Raw genomic sequence first — 26,358 nt, 5'->3', positions numbered from 1 at the left:
CCACGCACCCCAGACGTTCTCTCTTCCACCTTCTTCTGTCCGGAAAAAGATACAAAAGTCTGAGGTCACGTACCAACCGACTCAAGAACAGCTTCTTCCCTGCTGCCAACAGACTTTTGAATGGACCCTACCTGGTATTAAGTTGATCTTTCTCTACACCCTATATATGACTGTAACACTACATTCTGCACCCTCTCCTTTCCTTCTCTATGAACGGTATGTTTTGTCTGTGTTGCGTGCAAGAAACAATACTTTTCACTGTATACTAATACATGTGACAATAATAAATCAAATCAACTTTGCTGCCCACATCCTAACTCACACCAAGCGTTGTTTGCCCATCACCCCGGTGCTCACTAAACCTACAATGATTGCCAGTTAAACAGCCTCTCCCCGGACGATAGTCCCCGGGGAATCTCGGACTTTGTTGCACAGCCCCGGAATTTAACCAACAGCCGGGCCTGAGCCTGGGCTCGGCAATCCCTTCTCGCCACCTCGCACCATTCCCGAAAGCGTCTCCGGTTCGGCCACAACGTTGTGTTTGGCTCAGAGTCTGGGGGAGACTTACACACAGGCCGAGACATGCGCCGCTCGCTGGGAGCACTCGCCTTGCGGAGTTCTACCCAATTCAGACATACAGCGAGCGGATGAGTTCCTCCTCCAGGCCGCGGATCTTCCTCCCGCACGGACACAGCCTCACAGTCTCTGCAGCGTCCGCCTGCCGCTTCCAGAACCTTCGGCCCCTTCGCGCGCTGCCGCCACCGCCAGAGCCCATTGGTCCATCGACCGACCCCTCGCGGCCAATCGCAGCTGACATTTTCCCCGTTTGCGCCAATCACAGGGGCGCTATTGTGACGTCAACAGCCACGCCCCCATTTATAAAACTTCTGCAGACAGAGCAGGGTAATGATGGGGGGGAGAGACAGCGCAGGGTAATGATGGGGGGGAGAGACAGCGCAGGGTAATGATGGGGGGGAGAGACAGCGCAGGGTAATGATGGGGGGGAGAGACAGCGCAGGGTCATGATGGGGGGGAGAGACAGAGCAGGGTCATGATGGGGGGGAGAGACAGCGCAGGGTCATGATGGGGGGGAGAGACAGCGCAGGGTCATGATGGGGGGGAGAGACAGCGCAGGGTCATGATGGGGGGAGAGACAGCGCAGGGTCATGATGGGGGGGAGAGACAGCGCAGGGTCATGATGGGGGGGAGAGACAGCGCAGGGTCATGATGGGGGGGAGAGACAGCGCAGGGTCATGATGGGGGGGAGAGACAGCACAGGGTCATGATGGGGGAGAGAGACAGAGCAAGGTCATGATGGGGGGGGAGAGACAACGCAGGGTCATGATGGGGGGGGAGAGAGACAGCACAGGGTCATGATGGGGGGAGAGACAGAGCAGGGTCATGATGGGGGGGGAGAGACAATGCAGGGTCATGATGGGGGGGAGAGACAGCGCAGGGTCATGATGGGGGGGAGAGACAGCGCAGGGTCATGATGGGGGGGAGAGACAGCGCAGGGTCATGATGGGGGGGAGAGACAGCACAGGGTCATGATGGGGGGGGAGAGAGACAGCGCAGGGTCATGATGGGGGGGAGAGACAGCGCAGGGTCATGATGGGGGGGGAGAGAGACAGCACAGGGTCATGATGGGGGGGGAGAGACAGAGCAGGGTCATGATGGGGGGGGGGAGAGAGACAGCACAGGGTCATGATGGGGGGAGAGACAGAGCAGGGTCATGATGGGGGGGGAGAGAGACAGCACAGGGTCATGATGGGGGGGGAGAGACAACGCAGGGTCATGATGGGGGGGAGAGACAGCACAGGGTCATGATGGGGGGGAGAGACAGCACAGGGTCATGATTGGGGAGAGACAGCGCAGGGTCATAAGAACATAAGAAATAGGAGCAGGAGTAGGCCATCTAGCCCCTCGAGCCTGCCCCGCCATTCAATAAAATCATGGCTGATCTGACGTGGATCAGTTCCACTTACCCGCCTGATCCCCATAACCCCTAATTCCCTTACCCATCAGGAATCCATCTATCCGTGATTTAAACATATTCAACGAGGAAGCCTCCACCACTTCAGCGGGCAGAGAATTCCAGAGATTCACCACCCTCTGAGAGAAGAAGTTCCTCCTCAACTCTGTCCTAAACTGACCCCCCTTTATTTTGAGGCTGTGCCCTCTAGTTCTAGCTTCCTTTCTAAGTGGAAAGAATATCTCCACCTCTACCCTATCCAGCCCCTTCATTATCTTATAGGTCTCTATAAGATCCCCCCTCAGCCTTCTAAATTCCAACGAGTACAAACCCAATCTGCTCAGTCTCTCCTCATAATCAACACCCCTCATCTCTGGTATCAACCTGGTGAACCTTCTCTGCACTCCCTCCAAGGCCATTATATCCTTCCGCAAATAAAGGGACCAATACTGCACACAGTATTCCAGCTGCGGCCTCACCAATGCCCTGTACAGACAGCCCTGCTTTTATATTCTATCGCCCTTGCGATATAGGCCAACATCCCATTTGCCTTCTTGATCACCTGTTGCACCTGCAGACTGGGTTTTTGCGTCTCATGCACAAGGACCCCCAGGTCCCTTTGCACAGTAGCATGTTGTAATTTTTTCCATTTAGATAATAATCCAATTTGCTATTATTTCCTCCAAAGTGAATAACCTCACATTTGTCAACGTTATACTCCATCTGCCAGATCCTCGCCCACTCACTCAGCCTGTCCAAATCTCTCTGCAGACCTTCTACGCCCTCTACACGATTCACTTTTCCACTTATCTTTGTGTCGTCAGCAAACTTTGTTACCCTACACTCAGTCCCCTCCTCCCGATCGTCTATATAAATGGTAAATAGTTGAGGCCACAGTACCGATCCCTGCGGCACGCCACTAGTTACCATCTGCCAACCAGAAAAGCACCCATTTATTCCGACTCTCTGCTTCCTGTTGGATAGCCAATCCCCAATCCACGCTAACACCCTACCTCCAACTCCGTGTGACCCAATCTTCTTCAACAACCTTTAGTGAGGCACCTTATCAAACGCCTTTTGGAAATCCAAAAACACCGCATCCACCGGTTCCCCTCCGTCAACCGCACTAGTCGCATCTTCATAAAAATCCAACAAGTTCATCAAGCACGACTTTCCCCTCATGAATCCACGCTGCGTCTGCTTAATCGAACCATTCATGATGGGGGGGGGGAGAGACAGCGCAGGGTCATGGGGGGGGAGAGACAGCGCAGGGTCATGATGGCGGGGGGAGAGACAGCGCAGGGTCATGGGGGGGGAGAGACAGCACAGGGTCATGGGGGGGGAGAGACAGCGCAGGGTCATGGGGGGGGGGGGAGAGACAGCACATGGCCATGATGGGGGGGCGGAGACAGCACAGGGTCATTGAGCAGGAACCAAAAGAGAAATAGCTAGAGCAATCTCAGCAGGTCTGGCAGCATCTGTAAGGAGAGAAAAGAGCTGACATTTCGAGTCCAGATGACTCTTTGTCAAAGATTTCAGATGCCAACATCTGCAGTAATTTCCTTTTGTCACTGTGCAGGAGGTGGGCTTTGCTTCTTGGCAATTTGGCTAAGATTAAGTGTGGTATTGGCATCCTGCACTTGGTTGAAGTCATGAGATTACACTGAGGCTTCATTTGAAGCAATTTTTTGCAGCAGCATCAAGGCCTTTCTTTGCTAAGATGTAAATGAGATCAAGCCTTGGAGGAGGTGCAATGCCTGCTCCAATCAACTTGGATCATGTAGATCAACCCCAACACAGGAAGTGGCCAGCTGGTCTTGTCAGCTTGGATCTGGAATGTCACACTTGCTGAGACTTTGAATTGGATATAAACAAAAAACACTGGGGCTCGTCACCAACTACACCCAGAGGGTCAGCCTCAAAGTGTACTCCTGAGAGCAGAACCACGGAGGTGAAACCCTTGGAAGGGGAAGATACGGAGGGCAAAACCCTGGAAAGTTGTAGATACCTTACAATGAATCCTTTCTTATTGTAAGGGAGTTATTTGTTAAAGGATGGTGTTAGTTGTTTATATTATCAATTGCTGGTTTATAGTAGTTGAGTTGTTTGCAACCATGGCAGGCTGGTTGTGGATAACTCACAATGCACGCTAGCTGTTTGTTACTGTGCTATCATAGAGTCGTAGAGGTTTACAGCATGGAAACAGGCCCTTCGGCTCAACTTGTCCATGCCGCCCTTTTTATTTTTAAAACCCCTAAGCAAATCCCAATTGCCCGCATTTGGCCCATATTCCTCTATACCCATCGTACCCATGTAACTATCTAAGAACAAAGAATAATACGTTTGATCTATTGTACTAAAAATGGCATGTTCATTGTTGATACTGTTACATCTGGTGTTTATTATTGAGATGGTATTTTGAAAGTGTAATGTATTTTTGTATTTATAAACTGATAAATAAAAAGTGGGGATATTCAACAACTGCAGACAGCAATGGGATTTCATTGCTACCAGTCTGATACGGCTTATTTTCGTGGCCTTTGTGGCTTCAGACATATGTGCCCTGAAATAAAGTGAATTCATTTTCTACACACACCAGAGACCACCTGCTCCTTCCACAAACTTTGCCCAAAATGTAGGAAACCAAAATGGAAACGTTTCCAAAACTTTCTTTAATTTAATTTATTATTGTCACATGTTTTAACATAGTGAAAAGTATTGTTTCTTGTGTGCTATACAAACAAAACATACTGTTCATAGAAGGAAACAAGAGAGTGCAGAATGTGGCATTACAGTCATAGCTAGGGTGTAGAGAAAGAGTAACTTAATACAAGGTAAATCCACTCAAAAGTCCGACAGCAGCAGGGAAGAAGCTGTTCTTGAGTCGGTTGGTATGTGACCTCAGACTTTTGTTTCTTTTTCCTGACAGAAGAGGGTGGAAGAGAGAATGTCCAGGCTGTGTGGGGTCCTTAATTATGCTGGTTGTTTTGCCGAGGCAGCAGGAAGAGTAGATAGAGTCAATGGATGGGAGGTTGGTTTGTGATGGATTGGGCTACATTCACGACCTTTTGTAGTTCCTTGCGGTCTTGGACAAAAAGAAAGGTCCTGAAATATTTGGCTTTATTCCACAATGCTGCATGACCTGCTGATTATCTTCTGCCTTTGTTTTGATTTCCACCATCTGCAGTTTTGCTTTAACATAAAATAATCTGACAAAGTGGTACTTTCCTTTTCATCACACAAGAATTTGTCCCTCTACCTCTGAATCTCATTCTATCATTAAAGTTTATTTACAATTGAGTCATGGAGGTTTACAGCATGGAAACAAGCCCTTCAGCCCAACTTGTCCATGCTGCCCCTTTTAACCGCTAAGCTAGTCCCAATTACCCGTGTTTGGCTCGTATCCCTCAATAGCCATTTTATCCGTGTAACTGTCTAAATGCTTTTTAAAAGACCAAATTGTACCAGCCTCTACTACCACCTCTGGCAGCTTGTTCTAGACACTCACCACCCTCTGTGAAAAAATTGCCCCTCTGGACCCTTTTGTATCTCTCCCCTCTCACCTTAAACCTATGCCCTCTAGTTTTAGACTCCCCTACCTTTGGGAAAAGATATTGACTATCTACCTTGTCTATGCCCCTCGTTATTTTATAGACCTCTATAAGATCACCCCTCAGCCTCCTACGCTCCAGAGAAAAAAGTCCCAGTCTATCCAGCCACTCCTTATAACTCAAACCATCAAGTCCCGGTAGCATCCTAGTAAATCTTTTCTGCACTCTTTCTAGTTTAATAATATCCTTTCTATAATAGGGTGACCAGAACTGTACACAGTATTCCATGTGTGGCCTTACCAATGTCTTGTACAACTTCAACAAGACATCCCAACTCCTGTATTCAATGTTCTGACCGATGAAACCAAGCATGCCGAATGCCTTCTTCACCACTCTGTCCATTTGTGACTCCACTTCCAAGGAGCTATGAACCTGTACCCCTAGATCTCTTTGTTCTATAACTCTCCACCAATGCCCTACCATTAACTGAATAAGTTCTGCCCTGGTTTGATCTGCCAAAATGCGCCACCTCGCATTTATCCAAATTAAACTCCAGTTGCCATTCATCAGCCCACTGGCCCAATTGATCAAGATCCCGTTGAAATCCTAGATAACCGCCTTCATTGTCCACTATGCCACCAATCTTGGTGTCATCTGCAGACTTATTAACCCTGCCTCCTATATTCTCATCCAAATCATTAATATAAATGACAAATAACAGTGGATCCAGCACTGATCCCTGAGGCACACCGCTGGTCACAGGCCTCCAGTTTGAAAAACAACCCTCTGTCTTCTGTCATCAAGCCAATGTTGTATCCATTTGGCTACCTCACCCTGGATCCCGTGAGACTTAACTTTATGCAACAACCTACCATGCGGTACCTTGTCAAAGGCCTTGCTAAAGTCCATGTAGACAACGTCAACTGCACTGCCCTCTTCTACTTTCTTGGTTACCCCTTCAAAAAACTCAATCAAATTTGTGAGCCATGATTTTCCTCTCACAAAGCCATGCTGACTGTCCCCAATCAGTCCTTGCCTCTCTAAATGCCTGTAGATCCTGTCTCTCAAAATACCTTCCAACAACTTACCCACCACAGATGTGAGGCTCACTGGCCTGTAGTTCCCAGGCTTTTCCCTGCAGCCCTTTTTAAACAAAGGCACAACATTTGTCATCCTCCAATCTTCAGGCACCTTACTTGTGACTATTGATGATTCAAATATCTCTGCTAGAGGACCCGCAATTTCCTCCCTAGCCTCCCACAATGTCCTGGGATACACTTCATCAAGTCCCTGGGATTTATCTATTTTGATGCGCTTTAAGACTTCCAACACCTCCTTTTCTGTTATATGTACACTCCTCAAGACATCACTATTTATTTCTCCAAGTTCCCTAACATCCATGCTTTTCTCAACAGTGAATACTGATGAGAAAAATTCATTTAGGATCTCACCCAACTCTTGTGGATCCGCACAAAGATGAACTTGTTGATCCTTAAGAGGCACTACTCTCTCCCTGGTCCTCTTGCTCTTTATGTATTTGTAGAAGCTCTTTGGATTCTCCTTTGCCTTATCTGCCAAAGCAATCTCATGTCCCCTTTTTCTCTTAATTCTACTCCTACACCCTCTATACTCTTCAAGGGATCCACTTGATCCCAGCTGCCTATGCATGTCATGTGCCTCGTTCTTCTTCTTGACCAGGGCCTGGTGTTGTGAGACTGCTTGCTTTGAGGCAGCAGTGCTAACCGCTGTGCCACCATGCCGCCATTAACTCTATTCTCTCAACAGGTGCTGTCAGAACTGCTGAGTTTTTCCAGTGTTTTCTGTTTTTGTTTCAGATTCCAGCATCCGCAGTACAGTGGAACACCGATTTTACGCGCCCCGATTTAGCGCGAAATCGGACATGACGCAATGAATCATTGGACCCTTTTCTTTGCTCTTTCCGGTTTAGTGATTTACCGCGACCCCGATAACATTCACGATAACATTTTATGGACCCCAACCATCGCGTTACAACGGCGCTGCACTGTACTTTGCCTTTATATCAAAGAAAGGTTTATAACTGAAAAACCTTTCTTCTTTCCACAATGCTGCTTGGCCTGCTGGCTACCTTTTGCATTTTTTTGATTTCCACCGTCTGCATTTTGTTTTTGCTTTAACATAAAATAACATTAATGTGGAGATGCCGGCATTGGACTGGGGTGGGCACAGTAAGAAGTCTCACAACACCAGGTTAAAGTCCAACAGGTTTATTTGGTATCACAAGCTTTCAGAGTGCTGCTCCTTCATCAGGTGATGTGAAGTAATGGGACTTCATTCCATGAGTGTTCTGCCTGATTGCAGATCCCTCGCTCACTGTCTGCTTTGCTTCATCCTGAGCCATTTTTCTTAGGTTTTTTTTAGTGGCGGTTTGCCATAGGATTCTTCCTTTGAGTAGAAGGCAAAGATCTTGTGGTCATTCATTAAGAAACAAAAGGGAAGAAGTAGACATTTCAGATATCAGAACAGACAATAGGCTTATATGTGATCCTAAAGGTTTAGACATGGATAGAAGATTGGGTAGCTAACAGGAAATAGAGGATAGCAATAAGTGGATTGGCAAGATGTAGTGAGTGGTGTGCCAAAAGAATCAGTGCTGGGGCCTTAAATCTCTCAATTTATATAAGCAGTTTGGATGAAAGGACTACGACCAAAGGTCACTAACTTCACTGATGACTCAAAGATAGTTGGGTAAGTAAGTTGTTAAGGGGATGTAAGGAGACTACAGAGGGATATATAGATAGTTAGGTGAGTGGGCAAAGGTCCAGCAAAAGGAGTATAATAGGGAAATGTCCATTTTGGCAGGAAAAATACAAAAGAATCATTATCTTGAGAGATTGCAGAGCTCTGAGGTGCAGAGGAACCTGGGTGTCCTAGTGCATGAATTACAAAAGGTTAGAATGCAGGTGCAGCAAATATTTCGGAAGGCAAATAGAATGTCATTGTTTATTGTGAAGGAAATTGAGTGCAAGAGAATGGAAGTTATATTTCAGTTATACAGGGCATTAGTGAGACCACATCTGGAGTACTGTGTATAGCATTAGTCTCCTTATTTAAAGAAGGATGTAAATGTATTGGAAGCAGCTCAGTGAAGATTTACGACATGGAAAGGGTGGACTGTCTTATACATAAAGGCTGGGTAGGCTAGGTTTATATCCATTGGAGTTGAGAAGAATAAGAGGCAACTTGATTGAAACATATAAGATCCTGAGGGGCTTGACAGGGTGGGTGTGGAAAGAATATTTCTTCTTGCAGGAAAATCTAGATCAATGAATCATTGTTTAAAAATAAGACGTTTCCCATTTAAGAAAGAGATTAGGAGAATTTTTTTCTCACAAAGGGTGTGAGTCTTTGGAACTCTCTTCCTCAAAGGGTGGTGGAGGCAGAGTCTTTGATTATTTTTATGGCAGAGGTAGATAAGATTCTTGATAAGCAAGAGGTTAAAAATTTTCGAGAGGGACAGGAATGTGCAGCTGAGTTCAAAATCACATCGGTCATGATCTTACCGAATGGCAGAACAGCTCGAAGGGTCAAGTGACCTCCTCTTGCTCCTAATTCATATGTTCATATGTATGTTTGTACATATGTTTGAATGTATGTAAAGAAGAAGCATTAAGTAATCAATTTTCCACTTTACTTACCAGAGAAGATTTAACACACATCAAATGTATAGTGACCACTTACCAGACATACTAGAACTCATTTAAAGAGGGTGTTTGATTTGATTTATTATTGTTACATGTATTAACATACAGTGAAAAGTATTGTTTCTTGCGCACTATACAGACAAAACATACTGTTCATAGAGAAGGAAATGAGAGAGTACAGAATGTAGTGTTACAGTCATAGCTAGGGTGCAGAAAAAGATCAACTTAATGCAAGGTAAGTTCATTCAAAAGTCTGACAGCAGCAAGGAAGAAGCTGTTCTTGAGTCGGTTGGTATGTGTCCTCAGACTTAAGTATCTTTTTCCCGACAGAAGAAGATGGAAAAGAGAATGCCCGGGGTGCGTGGGGTTCTTAATTATGCTGGCTGCTTTGCCAAAGCAGCAGGAAGTCAATGATGTGTTTTGAAATTATTGCAAGAAATAAATCCAAATAAAGCTCTGGGTCCAGATGAAATACCTCACTGGATCTTAAAGTTAGCAGCCGAGGAACTGGATCCAATATTGACCTATTTCTTTCCAGAGTGGCACGGTGGCACAGTGGTTAGCACTGCTGCCTCACAGCATCAGGGACCCAGGTTCAATTCTGGTTTCAAGTCACTGTTTGTGTGGAGTTTGCACTTTCTCCCCGTGTCTGCGTGTGGGTTTCCTCTGGGTGCTCCGGTTTCCTCCCACGCTCTAAAGATGTGCGAGTTAGGTTGATTGGCCATGCTAAATTGACCCTAGTATTTGGGAGACTAGCAGAGTAAATGTGTAGGGTTGCAGGAATAGGGCCTGGGTGGGATTGTGGTCGGTACAGACCCGATAGGCTAAATGGCCTCCTTCTGTACTGTAGGGATTCTGTGATTCTATGAGTAAACCAATACTGGCTACTGACAAGAACATGTGGCATATTCAAAAAGTTGCCCAGAAAACTACAGGCTGGTATCTCTCAACAGCATCATTCACAAGTTGCTTGGACATATTGTTCATTCACATGTTAGGAAGGACCTCGAAGTTCATAAGATCCTGGCACATGGTCAATGTAGTTTTTGGTTAAAATGATCTACGGAAACACCACTTTTACAGATTGCTGATGACCAGCTTCAAGTCTCGAAAGAAATGAAATCCTTCACATGGCAATACTGGATTTCTCAAATGGCTTTGAAAAAGCTCCTCATGAAACCCTCTTATTCAAACTTCACTGCTGTGAAATCAAGGAGGAATGATTAAATTAACATTTCCTAGCCGAGAGAAGATAGAGAGTGCTGTGTGATGGGGATTGTCACCTCCAGAGTGCCTCAGGGAGCTGTGTTTGGATCTTTAAAAAAAACAGGATGCATCTATTAGCAAATAACTGCCAGCTTTATGCATTGGGGAAAACTCAAGATTATATTAATGCACTGCAAAATGATCTTCTGGAATTGCAAATTTGACAGGACCAATGGTCCTCAAAAATCTGTGGAAGATATAGGTGGGGTGAAGGAGTATTGTATTGTGTCAATCTTTTCACATTTAATTAAGTTTTGTTAAAAGTTAATTGCCAGTCCTGTGACTTTATTCATCCACATCTCTAAACAAAAGATAAAAGTTACGGTCTATTGAGTCAGGATTCCATTGTGGGACCTAACAGTGGCACAGTGGTTAGCACTGCTGCCTCATAGCACCAGGGACCCGGGTTCGATTCCCAGCTTGGGTCACTGTCTGTGTGGAGTTCACATGTTCTCACACGTGTCTGCGTGTGTTTGCTCCGGTTTCCTCCCACAGTCCAAAGATGTGTGGGTTTGGTTGATTGGTCATGCTGAATTGCCCCTTAGTGTCAGGGGAACTAGCTAGGGTAAACGCATGGGGTTATGAGGATAGGGCCTGGATGGGATTGTGGTCGGTGGCCGAATGGCCTCCTTCTGCACTGTAGGGATTCTTTCATTAGCTGGGATCGTAACAAAAAAGAGAACCACAAAGTAGGGAGAAAACTGGACTGATCATGTTTTGTAAAACATGGATGGACTGGAGAGAGTTGATAGAAACATATACCTAGTGGGCAGCATGGTAGCACAGTGGTTAGCACTGCTGCTTCACAGCTCCAGGGACCTGGGTTCGATTCCCGGCTTGTGTCACTGTCTGTGTGGAGTTTGCACATTCTCCTCGTGTCTGTGTGGGTTTCCTCCGGTGCTCCGGTTTCCTCCCACAGTCCAAAGATGTGCGGGTTAGGTTGATTGGCCATGTTAAAAATTGCCCTTAGTGTCCTGAGATGTGTAGGTTAGAGGGATTAGTGGGTAAATATGTAGGGATATGGGGGTCGGGCCTGGGTGGGATTGTGGTCAGTGCAGACTCGATGGGCCGAATGGCCTCTTTCTGTACTGTAGGGTTTCTATGATTTCTAGTGGCCTCAGGCATAAACTACAAAATCCATTTGTTTCCAAGACAGCTCATCAACAATCCTTTCCCCCCCACCCTCCAAGGACAATCCCATGGGAGAGTTTAAACTAGATAGGAGGGGATCAAAATGAGGTGACTGAGAGTGAGGAAGGTAGCTCGCAAACAGAGAAGGGTTATAGGCAGTGCAAGAGGGCGGATGGACAGGGAATAGAGAAGGGGAGAGCTCAGACCAAAGGATTGAGATGTGTTTACTTTAATGCCAGGAGTATAGTGAATAAAGGGGATGAGCTCAGAGCGTGGGTCGATGCCTGGAAGTGTGATGTGGTGGCCATTACGGAGACTTGGCTGTCTCAGGGACAGGACTGGATACTCCAGGTGCCGGGATTCAGATGTTTCAGGAAGGACAGGGAGGGAGGCACTGCTGATCAGGGATAGTGTCACAGCTGGAGAGAAAGTGAATGCTGTGGAGGGATTGTCCACCGAGTCTCTGTGGGTGGAAGTTCAGAGTGCGAAGGGGCCGGTCACTTTGCTGGGAGTTTTCTATGGGCCGCCCAATAGTAACAGGGAGGTGGAGGAGCAGATAGGGAAACAGATCCTGGAGAGATGCAGTAATAGCAGAGGGAGACTTTAATTTCCCAAACATAGATTGGAATATCCCTAGGGTAAGGGGATTGGATGGGGAAGAGTTCGTTAGGTGTGTTCAGGAGGGTTTCCTGACACAGCATGTGGACAAGCCTACAAGAGGAGAGGCTGTACTTGATCTGATACTGACCAATGAACCTGGACAGGTGTCAGATCTCTCAGTGGGAGAGCATCTTGGGGATAGCGATCATAACTCTATCTCCTTTAGGCTTGCATTGGAAAAAGAGAGGATCAGGCAAGCTAGGAAAGTGTTTATATGGAGTAAGGGGAAATATGAAGACATTAGACAGCAAATTAGAGGAGTAAATTGGAAGGAGGTATTTTCGGGGAAATGTACTGAAGAGAAGTGGCAGTTTTTCAAGGAATGTCTGTCTAGAGTTCTACAGGACAACGTTCCGAGCAGACAGGGAGGTGTTGGTCGGTTAAAGGAACCGTGGTGCACGAAAGCTGTGCGGGACCTAGTCGAAAAGAAAAGGAAAGCGTACAAAAGGCTCAGAGAGCTTGGCGAAGATAGGGATTTAGAAGCGTATACGGCTTGTAGGAAGGGACTAAAGAAGGAAATTAGGAGAGCCAGAAGGGGTCACGAGAAGGCCCTGGCAGGTAGGATTAAGGAGAACCCTAAGGCGTTCTATAAATATGTGAAGAGTAAAAGGATGAGACGTGAAGGAATAGGGCCTATAAAAGGTGAAGGCGGGAAAGTCTGTACGGAACCAGTAGAAATGGCAGAGGTGCTCAATGAGTATTTTGCCTCGGTTTTCACAGAGGAGAAAGACCTGGGTGGATGTACTGCGGGCGTGCAGTGGACTGAAAGGAGTGAGTATGTGGACTTTAAGAAAGAGGTTGTGCTGGAATCTTTGAATGGCATCAAGATAGATAAGTCGCCGGGTCCGGATGGGATGTACCCCAGGTTACTGTGCGTCGTCGATGGAGACGGGAGAGGTGCCGGAGGATTGGAGGATTGCGGATGTGGTTCCTATTTTCAAGAAGGGGAATAGGGATAGCCCAGATAATTACCGACCGGTGAGTCTAACCTCAGTGGTTGGTAAACTGATGGAGAAGATCCTGAGGGACAGGGTATATGAGCATTTAGAGAGGTTTAGTATGCTCAAGAATACTCAGCATGGCTTTGTCAAGGGCAGATCGTGCCTTACGAGCCTTGTGGAGTTCTTCGAAAATGTGACTAAACACATTGACGAAGGGAAGGCAGTAGATGTGGTTTATATGGATTTTAGCAAGGCGTTCGATAAGGTCCCCCCCATGCAAGGCTTCTAGAAAAAGTGAGAGGGCATGGGATCCAAGAGGCTGCTGCCTGGTGGATCCAGAACTGGCTTGCCCAAAGGAGGCAGAGAGTAGGTATAGATGGGTCTTTTTCTAAATGGAGGTCGGTCACCAGTGGTGTGCCCCAGGGATCTGTTCTGGGACCCTTGCTGTTTGTCATTTTCATAAATGACCTGGATGAGGAAGCGGAGGGATGGGTTGGTAAGTTTGCCAACGACACGAAGGTTGGTGGGGTTGTGGATAGTCTGGAGGGATGTCAGAAGTTACAGAGGGACATAGATAGGATGCAAGACTGGGCGGACAAGTGGCAGATGGACTTCAACCCAAATAAATGCGTTGTGGTCCATTTTGGTAGGTCAAATGGGATGAAGGAGTACAATATAAAGGGAAAGACTCTTAGTACTGTAGAGGATCAGAAGGACCTTGGGGTCCGGGTCCATAGGACTCTGAAATCGGCCCCGCAGGTGGAGGAGGTGGTTAAGAAGGCGTATGGTGTGCTGGCCTTTATTAATCGAGGGATTGAGTTTAGGAGTCCAGGGATAATGATGCAGCTATATAAGACCCTCGTCAGACCCCACTTGGAGTACTGTGCTCAGTTCTGGTCGCCTCACTATAGGAAGGATGTGGAAAAGATTGAAAGGGTGCAGAGGAGATTTACAAGGATGTTGCCTGGATTGAGTGGCATGCCTTATGAGGATAGGCTGAGGGAGCTTGGTCTTTTCTCCTTGGAGAGACGAAGGATGAGAGGAGACCTAATAGAGGTGTATAAGATGTTGAGAGGCATAGTTCGGGTGGACTCTCAGAGGCTTTTTCCCAGGGTGGAAATGTCTGCTATGAGAGGACACAGATTTAAGGTGCTGGGGGTAGGTACAGGGGAGATGTTAGGGGTAAATTTTTCACACAGAGGGTGGTGGGCAAGTGGAATCGGCTGCCGTCAGTGGTGGTGGAGGCGAACTCAATAGGGTCTTTTAAGAGACTCCTGGATGAGTACATGGAGCTTAATAGGATGGAGGGTTATAGGTAGGTGTAGAAGGTAGGGATGTGTTCGGCACAACTTGTGGGCCGAAGGGCCTGTTTGTGCTGTAGTTTTTCTATGTTTCTGTTTCCATTATTTGAAACCTTCATCTCTCGATTATTTCCATTTGTAAATATTTATAAATGATCATGATTACCATCTCAGCAGGTCATGTCTGGCTTAGCTAGTGCTGTAAGAAGTCTCACAACACCAGGTTAACGTCCAACAGGTTTATTTGGTAGCACAAGCCACTAGCTTTTGGAGCGCTGCCCCTTCATCAGGTGAGTGGGATTTCAGTTCACAAACAGGGCATATAAAGACACAAACTCAATTTACAAAATAATGGTTGGAATGGGAGTCTTTACAGGTAATCAAGTCTTAAAAGTGCAGACAATGTGAGTGGAGAGAGGGTTAAGCACAGGTTAAAGAGATGTGTATTGTCTCCAGCTGAGACAGTTCGTGAGAATTTGCAAGCCCAGGCAAGTCGTGGGGGTTACAGATAGTGTGCTACCCATGTTGGCAGAATATGGATGTTAGTCTCTGATGCTGACACATTCAAAGAAGGAGAAGCAGAATCAAGGGCAGGACAAGGAGGCAGCTTCCAAGTTTACCCCCGCCCCCACTTCCAGTAAAAAAAAATGTTTATTCTGATGATAACTGTTATCTGAAACTTTTCCATTTCTTTACTAAGGGGGACAGCAGATCCAAGCTCTCTACTTTGCCATGTAATGTTGTGTCTTTCAGGGCACCCAAAAACTCTTCACAATCAATGAAGTACTTTTTAAAATGTAGCCATTGTTGCAATCTGGAAATGCAGTCAATTTAAACACAGCAAGATCCCACAAGCAGCAAAGGTATGGCTGATTCACGTCAGTCACCTGTCTTTTCACACCATCCAAATAAACAAACTCAAATTAACTTTGGGACAAATTAAAAGGGGCAGCTCCCCAAAAGGAGGGGGAACAGCCCGAACAAAAAACAATGTCGAAAGGAAACTTAAAACATCAAATTAAAATGTGATTTCCGGGGTTTATAATACACCCCAGCCCCTGCGCTGCCCAGTGGGCACGGAAGGCATCAACTGTGCCCGTGGACACCGCATGCTCCCTCTCCAGGGGCACCTGGCCGCGAATATAGCCGCAGTAGAGGGGCAGACAGTTAGGATGGACGACCCTGTCGATCACCCATTGCCTAGACCTATTGATAGCTCGCCTTGCCAGGCCCAGGAGCAGGTTCACAAAGAGGTCGCTCTCCTGATACCCTGGGGTAGTTTATAACCCACAGGATATTTTACATCTATTTGAGACAGCAGTTGGGACATCAGTTTAGCCTCTCAACCACTTCCCTGACACAGTCAGAATATTCAACCTCTGATCTTTGGGTAAGCGCTCTCCAAGGCGGCCTTCATGACACATGACAACGCAGAATCGCTAAGCAGAGACTGATTGCCAAGTTCCGCACACATGAGGACAGCCTCAACTGGGATCTTGGGTTCGTGTCACACTACTTGTAACTCCCACGATTAGCCTGGGCTTGCAAAATCTCACTAACTGTCCTGGCTGGAGACAATACACATTTCTTTAACCTATGCTTAACCCTCTCTCCACTCACATTGTCTGTACCTTTAAGACTTGATTACCTGTAAAGACTCGCATTCCAACCATTATTTTGTAAATTGAGTTTGTGGCTTTATATGCTCTGTTTGTGAACAGAACTCCCACTTACCTGTTGAAGGAGCAGCGTTCGGAAAACTTACCAAATAAACTTGTTGGACTTTAACCTGCTGTTGTGAGACTTCTGTAAGAAGTTTAACAACACCAGGTTAAAGTCCAACAGGTTTATTTGGTAGCAAAAGCCACACAAGCTTTCGAGGCTCTGGTCTTTGTGAGACTTTCCAGTCTTGTGAGACTTCTTACAGAGTCAGAAGACAATGCACTCAAATCTCTGGATTAAACTCATTAACTACCACGAGATCACAGGTTAATACCTAATTACCACCTCATCCTTGTTAATCTATTAAACAAGGCTTGATTGGTTTTTAAAAAACTATTTAACAGCGCTTTGAACCGGTTGGGAGTGATTAACACCAATCGACAGGGGTCTAAATTACTCCTACATAAAATACATCTTTCCAGCTATAGTTCGGCCTGTGTATGCTGATTCTTAGGGATGGAGGGGTTTGTCTATGCACCCCTGAACACATATACCTATAACAACTCAAAGGCAAGGCAGCAGAATTGGAATCGGAAAAGCTACCCGCATGGTACAGTGGAAGCTGTTGAATATTTGGACAACTACAAGAGAGCGCAGTTGAAAGCTATTCTCTCTCAAGTTAACCCCAACCTGACTCCCCGACTCAGGAAAGCAAATACCAAAGAGATCGGGATCCAGGTAAACCCCAAGGTCGATGTTTCTGTCCAGTGCTCCCTGGGGCCCAGGACCCTCCCTCGTCAGAAGCGCCGAACGGCAAATGAAGGCGCAGCGCCAGGGTCCCGCTCCCCTTCCCCAAGCGCTGCTGCTGATTCCGGCGGTGAGCCGGAGGCTGCCGGAGCCACGGCGCCTTCTCCAGCGGTTGTGCGTTTCTCTCGCCCCATCGCCATCTACTCCCCTGCGTTTGACCGGTGCCTGCTGGAAAAGGACAAGGAGCCCGGAAAACCCGAGGAACAGAGTGCCCCGGAAAACTTGGAGAACGATTCTGCGCCACAGCCCGAACCCAAAGCAGAAGCTCCTCTTCCAGCCAGAAACACTGCGGACACAGCAGAGGAAGGAAGCCAGGGAAACACCGAGCAGAAGGATAAAGAAAGCAAGGCAGGCGAAGCGAGCCAGAAGTTCAGATTTCAGGTAAAACTCAAATGTTTAGCCTCACCAAGTGATTGCAATGTAGAAAAGTAACAGTTCCAAAGGTGCGGAGCTTCAATTCTTGCTCGGTGGACGGAACAAACCCCTAATCATCTCCTTGTTGAGCCATGGTCCCCTGACGAGGGACCCACAGAACAGGTCCGAACAGACATTACACCTGATCTTGCGCTTGATCTTAAGGCTAAGTTAGATCGAAGAAGTCGGGGTTTATTTTAAGGCATGAGGAGGTTTAGTAGTGAGGAGTTTGGGGGGAAACTATTCTTCCCATTGGTGAAGAATTGAGCCAGAGGGCACAGATTTGAGATGACTAGTGAAAAAAAGCTATAGGACCTCCAATACATTGTCTGAAAAGTGTGGCAGAGTCAGGATCAATTGAAGCTCAAAGGAATTGGATCATGCTTTAAAAAGCAAGGGTGGGACAGTAGATGAAAGCTCCGTATTTGCTAAAAGTATTTTACTCGATGCTCAGTCATAATGCGCTAACCTGAAAATTAGTTTACCTGCACGTGTAGCTTAGAATAAACTTCTAAACTTGAATTGGAGTGTTTAATTAATCTTGACTTTGGGAGGAAGATATTGGCTCAGGCCAACGAATTGCTTAAATCTGACTTGTAATTTTGCTAACCTTTCAGTTTCTGGAACAGAAGTATGGATATTACCACTGCAAAGACTGCAATATCAGATGGGAAAGTGCTTATGTCTGGTGTATTTCTGGAACCAACAAGGTAAACTTCAGCACTGGAAGTTAATGTGGTGGGGGCATTGAGATGTGCTTTAAACATTGACAGAGGGCAGGGACGTTAAAGCAGGAGGTACTGTGATTCATTTTGTCAACCTCTGGGCACGTTATCGTAATAGTGGAGCTAATTGAAAATGACTTGAAGCACATCAGTATTCTTTAAATACAGTTGTAAAGGCCTTTTGAAGGGTGGAATATTCCACTTTTCTGCCAATACAATTATAGGTGATCTGTACTTTAAACTCTTGCCTTGGCTTCATAATCCCTTGATACCTAAATGGTCAATATTTCATTTGACCCAGCATCAATGCCTTTGGGTGAGGGGTTAAGTTCGTCTGCCACTAACCTTTTGGTGACACATCTTGCTCAAGATATTTGGAGGAAAGCCATGTTTTAAGATGATGGCCTCTTCTGGAAACAATTCCTTGATCCCTTATCTCCTATTTTTAAAATCCAGAAAAGGGGGATAGGTTTGTCTGATTTGTCATTATCGCTTCCAAAGCCAGGAGGGGTGAAAATTGACCCCACTAATTGCATAAGGTAAGCTTGTAAGTCAGCATGCTAAACATTGACAAGATATTTCATTTCAAACCAAGTAAGATTGAGAGGCCAGAACACTGCTTAAAAATATTTTGTTCTTGTGATTTTTCAGTAGGAATAAAATGGGGTGCATTAGAAATCTTTGGGGAGAATTAGATTATCTATTTGGGAAGATTACAAAAGGCTGATATGCAGGTACAGCAGTAATTAAGTACACTAATAGAATTTATACTTATTGCAAGGGGAATTAGATATAAGTAGAGGTTATACATGTAGGGCATTGGAAAATCAGATTTATTTTAGAAGTGATTTTTTTGCTAAGGATAATTAATGGTTTTCACTTCCTCCTTTTGAGCAGAGTAAGCAGCCAATAGCTGGACACCAGAAATGATCTCCAATGGATGAAGTTCCCTTTTGGGAAAGTTGAAATCCAAAGCAGTGATTGGTGGTATCGTCAAGGCAGCAGAACTGCCATCAGTCCACTGACCACAATCTGTCGTCACTGGCATTTTTCAATAAATTATTAAAAATGTAACCAGCCACATCCAATTCTATCTATTGGCTTATTTTTTGCCAGTCTTTTTGTGCAGAGCCTTCTAGAAGTTGTATAAACATCCATATGTGCATAACTATCCAATTGAATTGCAAATGCCACTCCATTATTTTTAATCCAAAGGTGCAATTACTGAACCAAAAATATGTCGGAAACCTGCTAACACATCTGAAATGTCATCAGGTCCTAAATACATTTTTCAACTAGGCTGGGGTGGTGAGGTGGATGATTATCATTATAGTGCTTATAGTTGCTATGTATATCACATTTCCAGCAAGCAAAACATAATTAGGCATCAAATTCAGTAAGAAATTACAAGATAATATCAGTGGATTAATGGAATCAACTCTGCTAATCCTTTGAAGTGCTCTGGAAATTTGTCTTGTATAAACATTCAAAGCCATTAATGCACACTTACCATATCCAACTATGGAAAATGTTTGGGTTTTTCCAGTGATGCCAGGTATGGAGGGATTTTTGAGGTTGAGTAGGTTGGGCCTCTACTCACTGGAGTTTAGAAGGTGACCCTTTTTGAGACGTATAGGATTCTCAAGGGGCTTGACAAGGTAGATGCTGAGGTTGTTCTCCCTTGAGTGTTGAACCAGAGGTCATAATCTCAAAGGAGTTGTCCACTTAAATTGGGTGAGGAATTTCTTCTGGAGTGAATCTGGAATTCTTTACTGCAGAGAGCAGTTGAGGCTGGGTCGTTAAGTATGCTCCAGGCTGAGATAAACAGATTTTAATTGGTTATGGGGCAAGATGGGAATGTGGATTTGAGGATTATTGTATCTGATCAATCATGATCTAATTGAATGGTGCAGTGGTCCAAATAGTGTCTACTTCTGCTCCATATCCTGTAATAGTGGACTCTTGAATAGGTTACACATGTCCCAAGAAATCTGATGGGTAAAAAGTACTATGATTGGGGCTCAATTTGATGTTGCAGTCTTGCAAAAAATAAATCTTAAATAGTAGTAAATATTTAAGCTGCTGTGACTTGGTAGAGTGTGAAACCCTGACATGCAAGAGTCCTTATTAACTGCTGTAAAATTTTGACCCAATCCTGGCACTCAGTGGAGATGGAGGAAAAACATCTCAAGTTATTAAGCATTCTTAACTTTTCAGGTTTACTTCAAGCAATTTTGTCGCAAGTGTGATAAGGGATACAATCCTTACAGGGTGGAAGCTATTCTGTGCCAGGTAAGATCATTCATTAACCTGGGCTATAGTATAGTTTGCCACTTGATCTAAAAAATTTTTAAGCATGGCTGAGAAGTCATTTTGATAGATTATTGTGCTACACTGAGCTAATAACCATCAAATTTATTGAGCAGATTAGTTACTAAATTGTTCCATAACATTTGAATAGACTGCCTGAAGTAACCATATTGCTTTGGATGAAATTGTTGCCACCTATACACCTGAGGAAAGAATCCAAGTCAGTTTAGTATCACAACATTAAAGCTTCAATTGGGGTGAAATTGGTGGAGTCCATATTGAAATGCTAGTTGTTTGATGCTGTAGGAATTTTATCTAGAACTAGATGAGGCATTGCAAATCTTTATGAAGCTGTATTTAATAGTAATACCTTGTTTCTATATTTAGACTTGCTTCAAAACCCGCTGCACTTGCATTCAGAAGAAGCGACACATTGACCCAAAGAGACCACACCGCCAGGAATTGTGTGGTCGTTGCCGAGGCAAGAGATTATCCTGTGACAATACATATAGTTTCAAGTATATTGTCTGAATTATTTAACATTCTCTTGTGTGGTACTAAGGCTACTGACCTGGCATGGATAATGGATCTTTTGTATTCTGATGTAGCATAATTATGTAATTGAAATGTGAATTAAATTATTAAAGCACTTAAACTTTGTAGTGTTTGAGCATTTAGATGGGGTTGTGGAGACAGTACTGGTTTTTGTGATCCAAATGAACCAGCACTTTATCATGGGTTCTGTAACTTGGTCAGTGGCAGCTCTTGCAGGAGGTATGTACAAATAGAATGAAGTTGTGATATACCTAAAATAGGGATCTAATCAAGGAACACTGGGTCTAATCCAGATTAGTATCATATTCCTCCTACTCAACATTCTCAGTAGTTTTTTGTTCAAATGAGATCACTCCTCATTCTACCAAATGCCAGAGAATATAGCCCATCCTACTCCATCACTTCTCTTGCAACAATCTCCACATCTAAGAACTTTGAACCACTAAGGAGACTGGACTCCAAATGTGGTCTTGCCAAAACACTAAGGCAAATTTGTCTTCAAATTTCTCCCTGTACATGTTGAACTTGTATACAAGGACCCAAAGCTCCTCTGGCACCTTTACTGACTTGTGTTCTGTTCTGATTTGTCCATTCTTCAGACCAAGTGGGTAGTGCTTCCCACATTATAATGTCAGTCATCTTGCCCAATTACTGCACCTGCATAATCCCTTTGCATCCTTTTCATTCTCTGCAGAGCTTACTTTCTCCCACAGCAGTTTATATTTGGTCCCCTCATCTAATCATTTGATATAGATTGTAAATAGTTGAGACTCAAACTGATCCTTGCAACACCCCATCCTGCCACTCTGTTATTGGAACAAGGGTCATTTTCAATCTATGCAACACCCTGTTCCAACCTCGGCCATAAACTAATCCACTGTCATACCTCTTTAATCAGCTTTCCCCTCATTGTGCTTTGTTTCAATACAAGATTAGGATTTATTTGCATCACTCTATGATCCTCTCCAACAAAATCTTTTGTACAAGATTGAGCACCACATTTACAAAGTACCCTGTTCCCTTATTAGATACTGGACATTCTCAAAACTGGTTGCATGATTCAAACAACCTTTGCCAATTTGGTTTACCAAGGCTAGAAGATTAAAGTTCCCCATGATTACTGCATTATCATGTTCATGGTTTACTTTCCACAATTGTTCTGGGGCCTATAAACTAATTCCACTGGTCTCCTGCCCTTTGTTTCTTAGCTCCCATGTGTACTGATTCTACATCTTTATTTTTCTGGGCTAGGATCCTTTCTCTACTGTTTCTCTAACTTTATCAGGGCTACCCAATAACCTTTTTCCATTCAGTCATTTTGTTTCTGAGTCAAGGATCCCAAAATAGTATTAACTTGGTCACGCTGAACCCACATCTCAGTTGTGCTTACCAGATTAAGCACCTTTCATCTGTGCAATGACTTCTCTTGTGAATACTTTATGCATTCAGTCATAGCATTTATAATTCCCTTTTTGCATTTTTGTTCATGTCCTATTATATAAGCTCTTTGCCTTGATTTTTGAACACTATACTCTTCTTTAGCCTTGATTTGCTTGAACTCTACCTCTTAAAGCCTCTTGTTAATGATGTCTGGGGAAGAAATTTCTGTCCCACAAGGTGTGAGAACTTGTCACCAGCCAGTGTCCAGCTTTCCAGCACCATCCTGCCACCTGGGCTAAGGCTGGATTGACCTTTTTCAGGGTTACCTGACTGCAAATGGCAGGTAATCAAGACACAAGACACAAGACACAAGGCCCAATGCCAGAGGCAGATTTATGACCTTTGGTAGGAGTGGTGGCACCAATGCCAGGCAGCCTAAGACACTTGTCAACTTCAGTTACTGACTGCTTGTGAAATGGCTACCCCTGATCTAGCTGTTAAGCATTCCAAATTTAACAATTGGGAAAGGATGTCTCAAAATGGAGGTGCTTGCTCTCTCCCTTGCCTGACTGTAGGTGGCTGCTTCTTTTGAGTTGCAGCTTGTGGTACAAATGTTACTTGCCATTTAACAGCCCAAGCCTGAATGTTGCCCAATTCTTTGAGGAAGTTACATGCTGTGGATAAAGAGGAACCTGTGTATAGATACTTGGATTTCCAGAAGGCATTGGGTTATTATGAAATAAAAGCTCATGGGATTGAGGATAATGTATTGACGTGGATAGAATGGCTGGATAACAAGAAGCAGAGCAGACATAAATGAGTTCAGGCTGGCAAGATGTAGCAAGTGATGTGCCACAGGAATCCATGCTGGGACCTCGACTGTTTACAATTTATATAAATGATTTTGGATGGTTGCCAAATTTGTTGATGACCCAAGATAGGATGTGAAATTATCCATTTTGGCAAGGAGAATAGAAACATATATCTAGTGAGGATGCAGAAGGATCTGGGTGTCTTAGTGCATGAATCAGAGGGGTAATATACAGGTACAGTAAGTGAGTTGTTGGAAGGTTACAATTTATTGCAAGGAGTATGCAGAGCACTAGTGAGACGACATCTGGTGTACTGTGTACAGTATTGGTCTCATGGAAGGATTTTAAGTTGGAAACAGTTCAGAGAACATACACCAGACTAATAATAGGATAGTTGTCTTGTGAGGAAAGGTTAGATAGGCTAAGTTTTAGTATCTGTTGGTGAGTAAGAGGTGACTTGATTGAAACCTTTAAGATCCTGAGAGGTCTCCATAGGATGGATGGGAAGAGGATGTTTCCCCTTATGGGAGAATCTAGAACTAGGGTCACTGTTTAAAAATAAGGCGTGGTTATTAAAATGAAATTGAGGCAAAGCTTTTTGAGGGTAGTGAGTCTTCGGAACTCTTTGTAGGAAGCTGATGGAAGTAGAGTCTTTGAATATGTTTAAGGTAGAGGAGGATAGATTCTTTGGAAGCAAATGGGTTATTGGGATGAGATTTGAGGTTAATAATGTATCAATCATGATCTTGTTAAATGGTGGAGCAGGCTTGAGAGGGTAAATGGCCTACTCCAGTTCTTTGTTCATTCGTATATTTGTATGCTGTGTATGGACTATTTCAGTATGAGGTGCTGTGAATTGTGCAAACATCCCACTTCTGACCTTGTGATATGATAGAGGGAAGGTCATTGATGAAGCAGCTGAAAATGATTGTGCTTAGGACACCACCTTGAGGAATTTATGCAACAATGTCCTGAGACTAAGATGATCTCTATCATTGCCTAGCTTATTTCATTTCTGAAACTTCAAGAATTATTTTCCAACTTTTGTGTCTGTCTGTGACCTAATTTGAAATGCAGTATTTAAACTGATTTGTGAATCATAATTTTGAGGAATAACGCATTGAAATCACAACCACTTCACAAAAAAGAACTCAATGCACAAAGTTTAATAGAGGCCAGTTTGGGAGAATTACAGCCTGATTTTCTTCCACTTACAGTTCATAGAATCCTGTACCATTCAGTTATATCCCACCCATTTTAAGAAGCTGAGTTTCAATAAGGTATAATAGAGAAGCAGCCAAATTCACAACCTACCACATTTTTACTGGTAGTTTTGATACACTTGAAGTGTAGTAAGTGCAATGGAAAATATTAAATAAAAGCTCACATTTCCACAAGGAATAACATCACTAAACATAGTTATGATATATTGCAGTTGTACACTGTCCATGAATATACAGAACCAAACAAATCTGAAATACTTCACAGTAGCTGTAAAATTATTTACAAGGTAAATAAGTTATATAGATAATTCTAGAGATGCCATTAAATGTGCAGAGATTTTTTTACATGCAAACTTAATTAGATAGCTCCTGAATGAGTGTCTCAAAAATGAGGAAGAATTTCAGCATAAGCAGACCCCCCCACACATTACAAATTCAGAGCTATGTGGCTGAATTTAGAAAGTTGAAGCATCGGCTGATTTTCAAATAACATTTCAATAGAATTTATATTTTACATTTAAATGGGCATGCTTGACAGATCAGCAGACATTAACTAATTGGATGTGAAAATCTTAGCCTCATCTACAAAACGATTAAAAGCAGCACTCTAAGTCCATAATAACTTCCATCTAATAGAAAAAGCAGCCAACACCCAAACATTTCTCATCTGAACTGTTCACGATATTTCAAGTACAGTACAAATCCCAATGTATGGCCCAGTCAAACACCTTAGACAAGAACTAAGTGCCATTTTTTTCTAACAAAAATGTGCTTTTATAGCAGCTCAGTGTGAACAAGTACTGATATAGTAACGATGCTCTGTTCTAGGCATACAATAACGTTTTTTAGCATTTAAAAAGATTGAAACACAGGCTTTCAGCTTAACAAAACTGCTTCCTTGTGCATTGCATACAGCTTCATGTTGCCTGCTATTAGGTCATTTATTAAGCCAGTAGTCACAAACCACACACTTTAGCATACAATTTGCAACCATTCTGTGGCAATGGCATCAGTTATCAACATCTTAAAGTAAAATTACATCTTTGTCAAAATAGTTCTTCAGGAAGAATAACTTGAATGTTTGATGACCTTTGGTATCCTCAGTTAATGTGTGAACTTGTATTTTGTCAGCTTATTATAATTACCCAAAATAAGAATAGATGTGTGCTTTGAAAATTAGCTATTTTTATATTCAACTGGGTATTTTTACTTTTGATCTTTTGATATTGCTACACATTTTTATATCTTGCCACTTAAATTTACTGAAACTGTTAAGTGTCACAAATGTGAGAACAGCCTGGCCAAGTTTTTCTAAGATTGAAAAGATACTGAAGGACATCAGACCAGCATTGCAGCATTTCCAGTCGTAAACAAAAGGGAGACAGAACACTCCTGTCAGAGACTAGTGCTGGTGTCTGGAAGATAAGTACTGATGACACGATAACTCTGAGCCTTCTGAATCATATCCTGAATCTCTCCATTCAGCTCCATCAGCTTTGAACTGATTTCTGATAAATCATGATTGGAGCCGAGCAGTGCAAATGTGCCTGTTTGTCCCAACGTTTGGTGTCTGAAGTAAATATTTAGTAGTGTCTGGACCTCATCCTCCACATTACTACCAAATATATCATTGGGCCAAATGGTCCTGTAACAATATTAAAGAGAGTTAATGTATCAAATACTAAATCGTAGAGCATTTTTGCATTGATTTGTTGATTAATTACAGAAAATGAATAGGTATGAAGTGATGAAAATGGTCAGATCAATACCACCTTACTTTCACCATTTAACATCCAATTTTCCAGTTGGTTCATGTACAGGCACTAAAGGTGTCAGTCAGTTTGTGATTAATTGCAAGAAAATTTGGTTCCATTGGGTGTAATGTATGGTTATCTACTCCACAGTATAAAATAGGGACCCATTATTCTTAAGTGTGCCGTTTATGGAAGTAGATTTTGAAACTAT

The 26,358-nt window shown here is 43.8% G+C and overlaps 3 protein-coding genes across 4 annotated transcripts in view; 1 reads left to right on the top strand and 2 right to left on the bottom strand.

Annotated features, from left to right (window-relative positions):
• brca2 (BRCA2 DNA repair associated) overlaps positions 1–414 on the bottom strand; it is a 108,659-nt gene extending 108,245 nt beyond the window's left edge. The window contains exon 1 of the mRNA XM_078222226.1: positions 367–414. The gene's annotated coding sequence lies outside the window, so the exon portion shown is untranslated. The remainder of the gene's footprint in view (positions 1–366) is intronic.
• A 16,269-nt stretch (positions 415–16,683) lies between these two features.
• LOC144500081 (zygote arrest protein 2.L-like) lies at positions 16,684–20,954 on the top strand. The gene is made up of 4 exons (XM_078222854.1): positions 16,684–17,355; positions 18,006–18,098; positions 20,331–20,405; positions 20,811–20,954. The coding sequence occupies exons 1-4, from the start codon at positions 16,684–16,686 to the stop codon at positions 20,952–20,954; spliced, it is 984 nt and encodes a 327-aa protein (XP_078078980.1).
• Positions 20,955–24,321: 3,367 nt separating this feature from the next.
• Positions 24,322–26,358, bottom strand: part of LOC144499778 (protein furry homolog) — a 302,728-nt gene continuing 300,691 nt past the window's right edge. For both annotated transcript variants that reach the window (XM_078222227.1, XM_078222228.1), the window contains one exon: positions 24,322–26,038. In XM_078222227.1, the coding sequence (XP_078078353.1) occupies positions 25,789–26,038 (250 nt within the window). In that variant the 3' untranslated portion in view covers positions 24,322–25,788. The remainder of the gene's footprint in view (positions 26,039–26,358) is intronic.

This window comes from Mustelus asterias, chromosome 10 (assembly GCF_964213995.1).
Source record: "Mustelus asterias chromosome 10, sMusAst1.hap1.1, whole genome shotgun sequence".
NCBI lineage: Eukaryota > Metazoa > Chordata > Chondrichthyes > Carcharhiniformes > Triakidae > Mustelus > Mustelus asterias.
This window is presented reverse-complemented; position numbering and strand designations above follow the sequence as displayed.

Bases quoted from the DNA above. Each gene is read 5' to 3' on its own strand.
- LOC144500081 (XM_078222854.1), top strand. From the start codon at position 16,684: ATGGAGGGGTTTGTCTATGCACCCCTGAACACATATACCTATAACAAC. The intron at 18,099-20,330 runs GTAAACTTCAGC...TTAACTTTTCAG, and splicing joins GTATTTCTGGAACCAACAAG to GTTTACTTCAAGCAATTTTG. The intron at 20,406-20,810 runs GTAAGATCATTC...TTCTATATTTAG, and splicing joins TGGAAGCTATTCTGTGCCAG to ACTTGCTTCAAAACCCGCTG.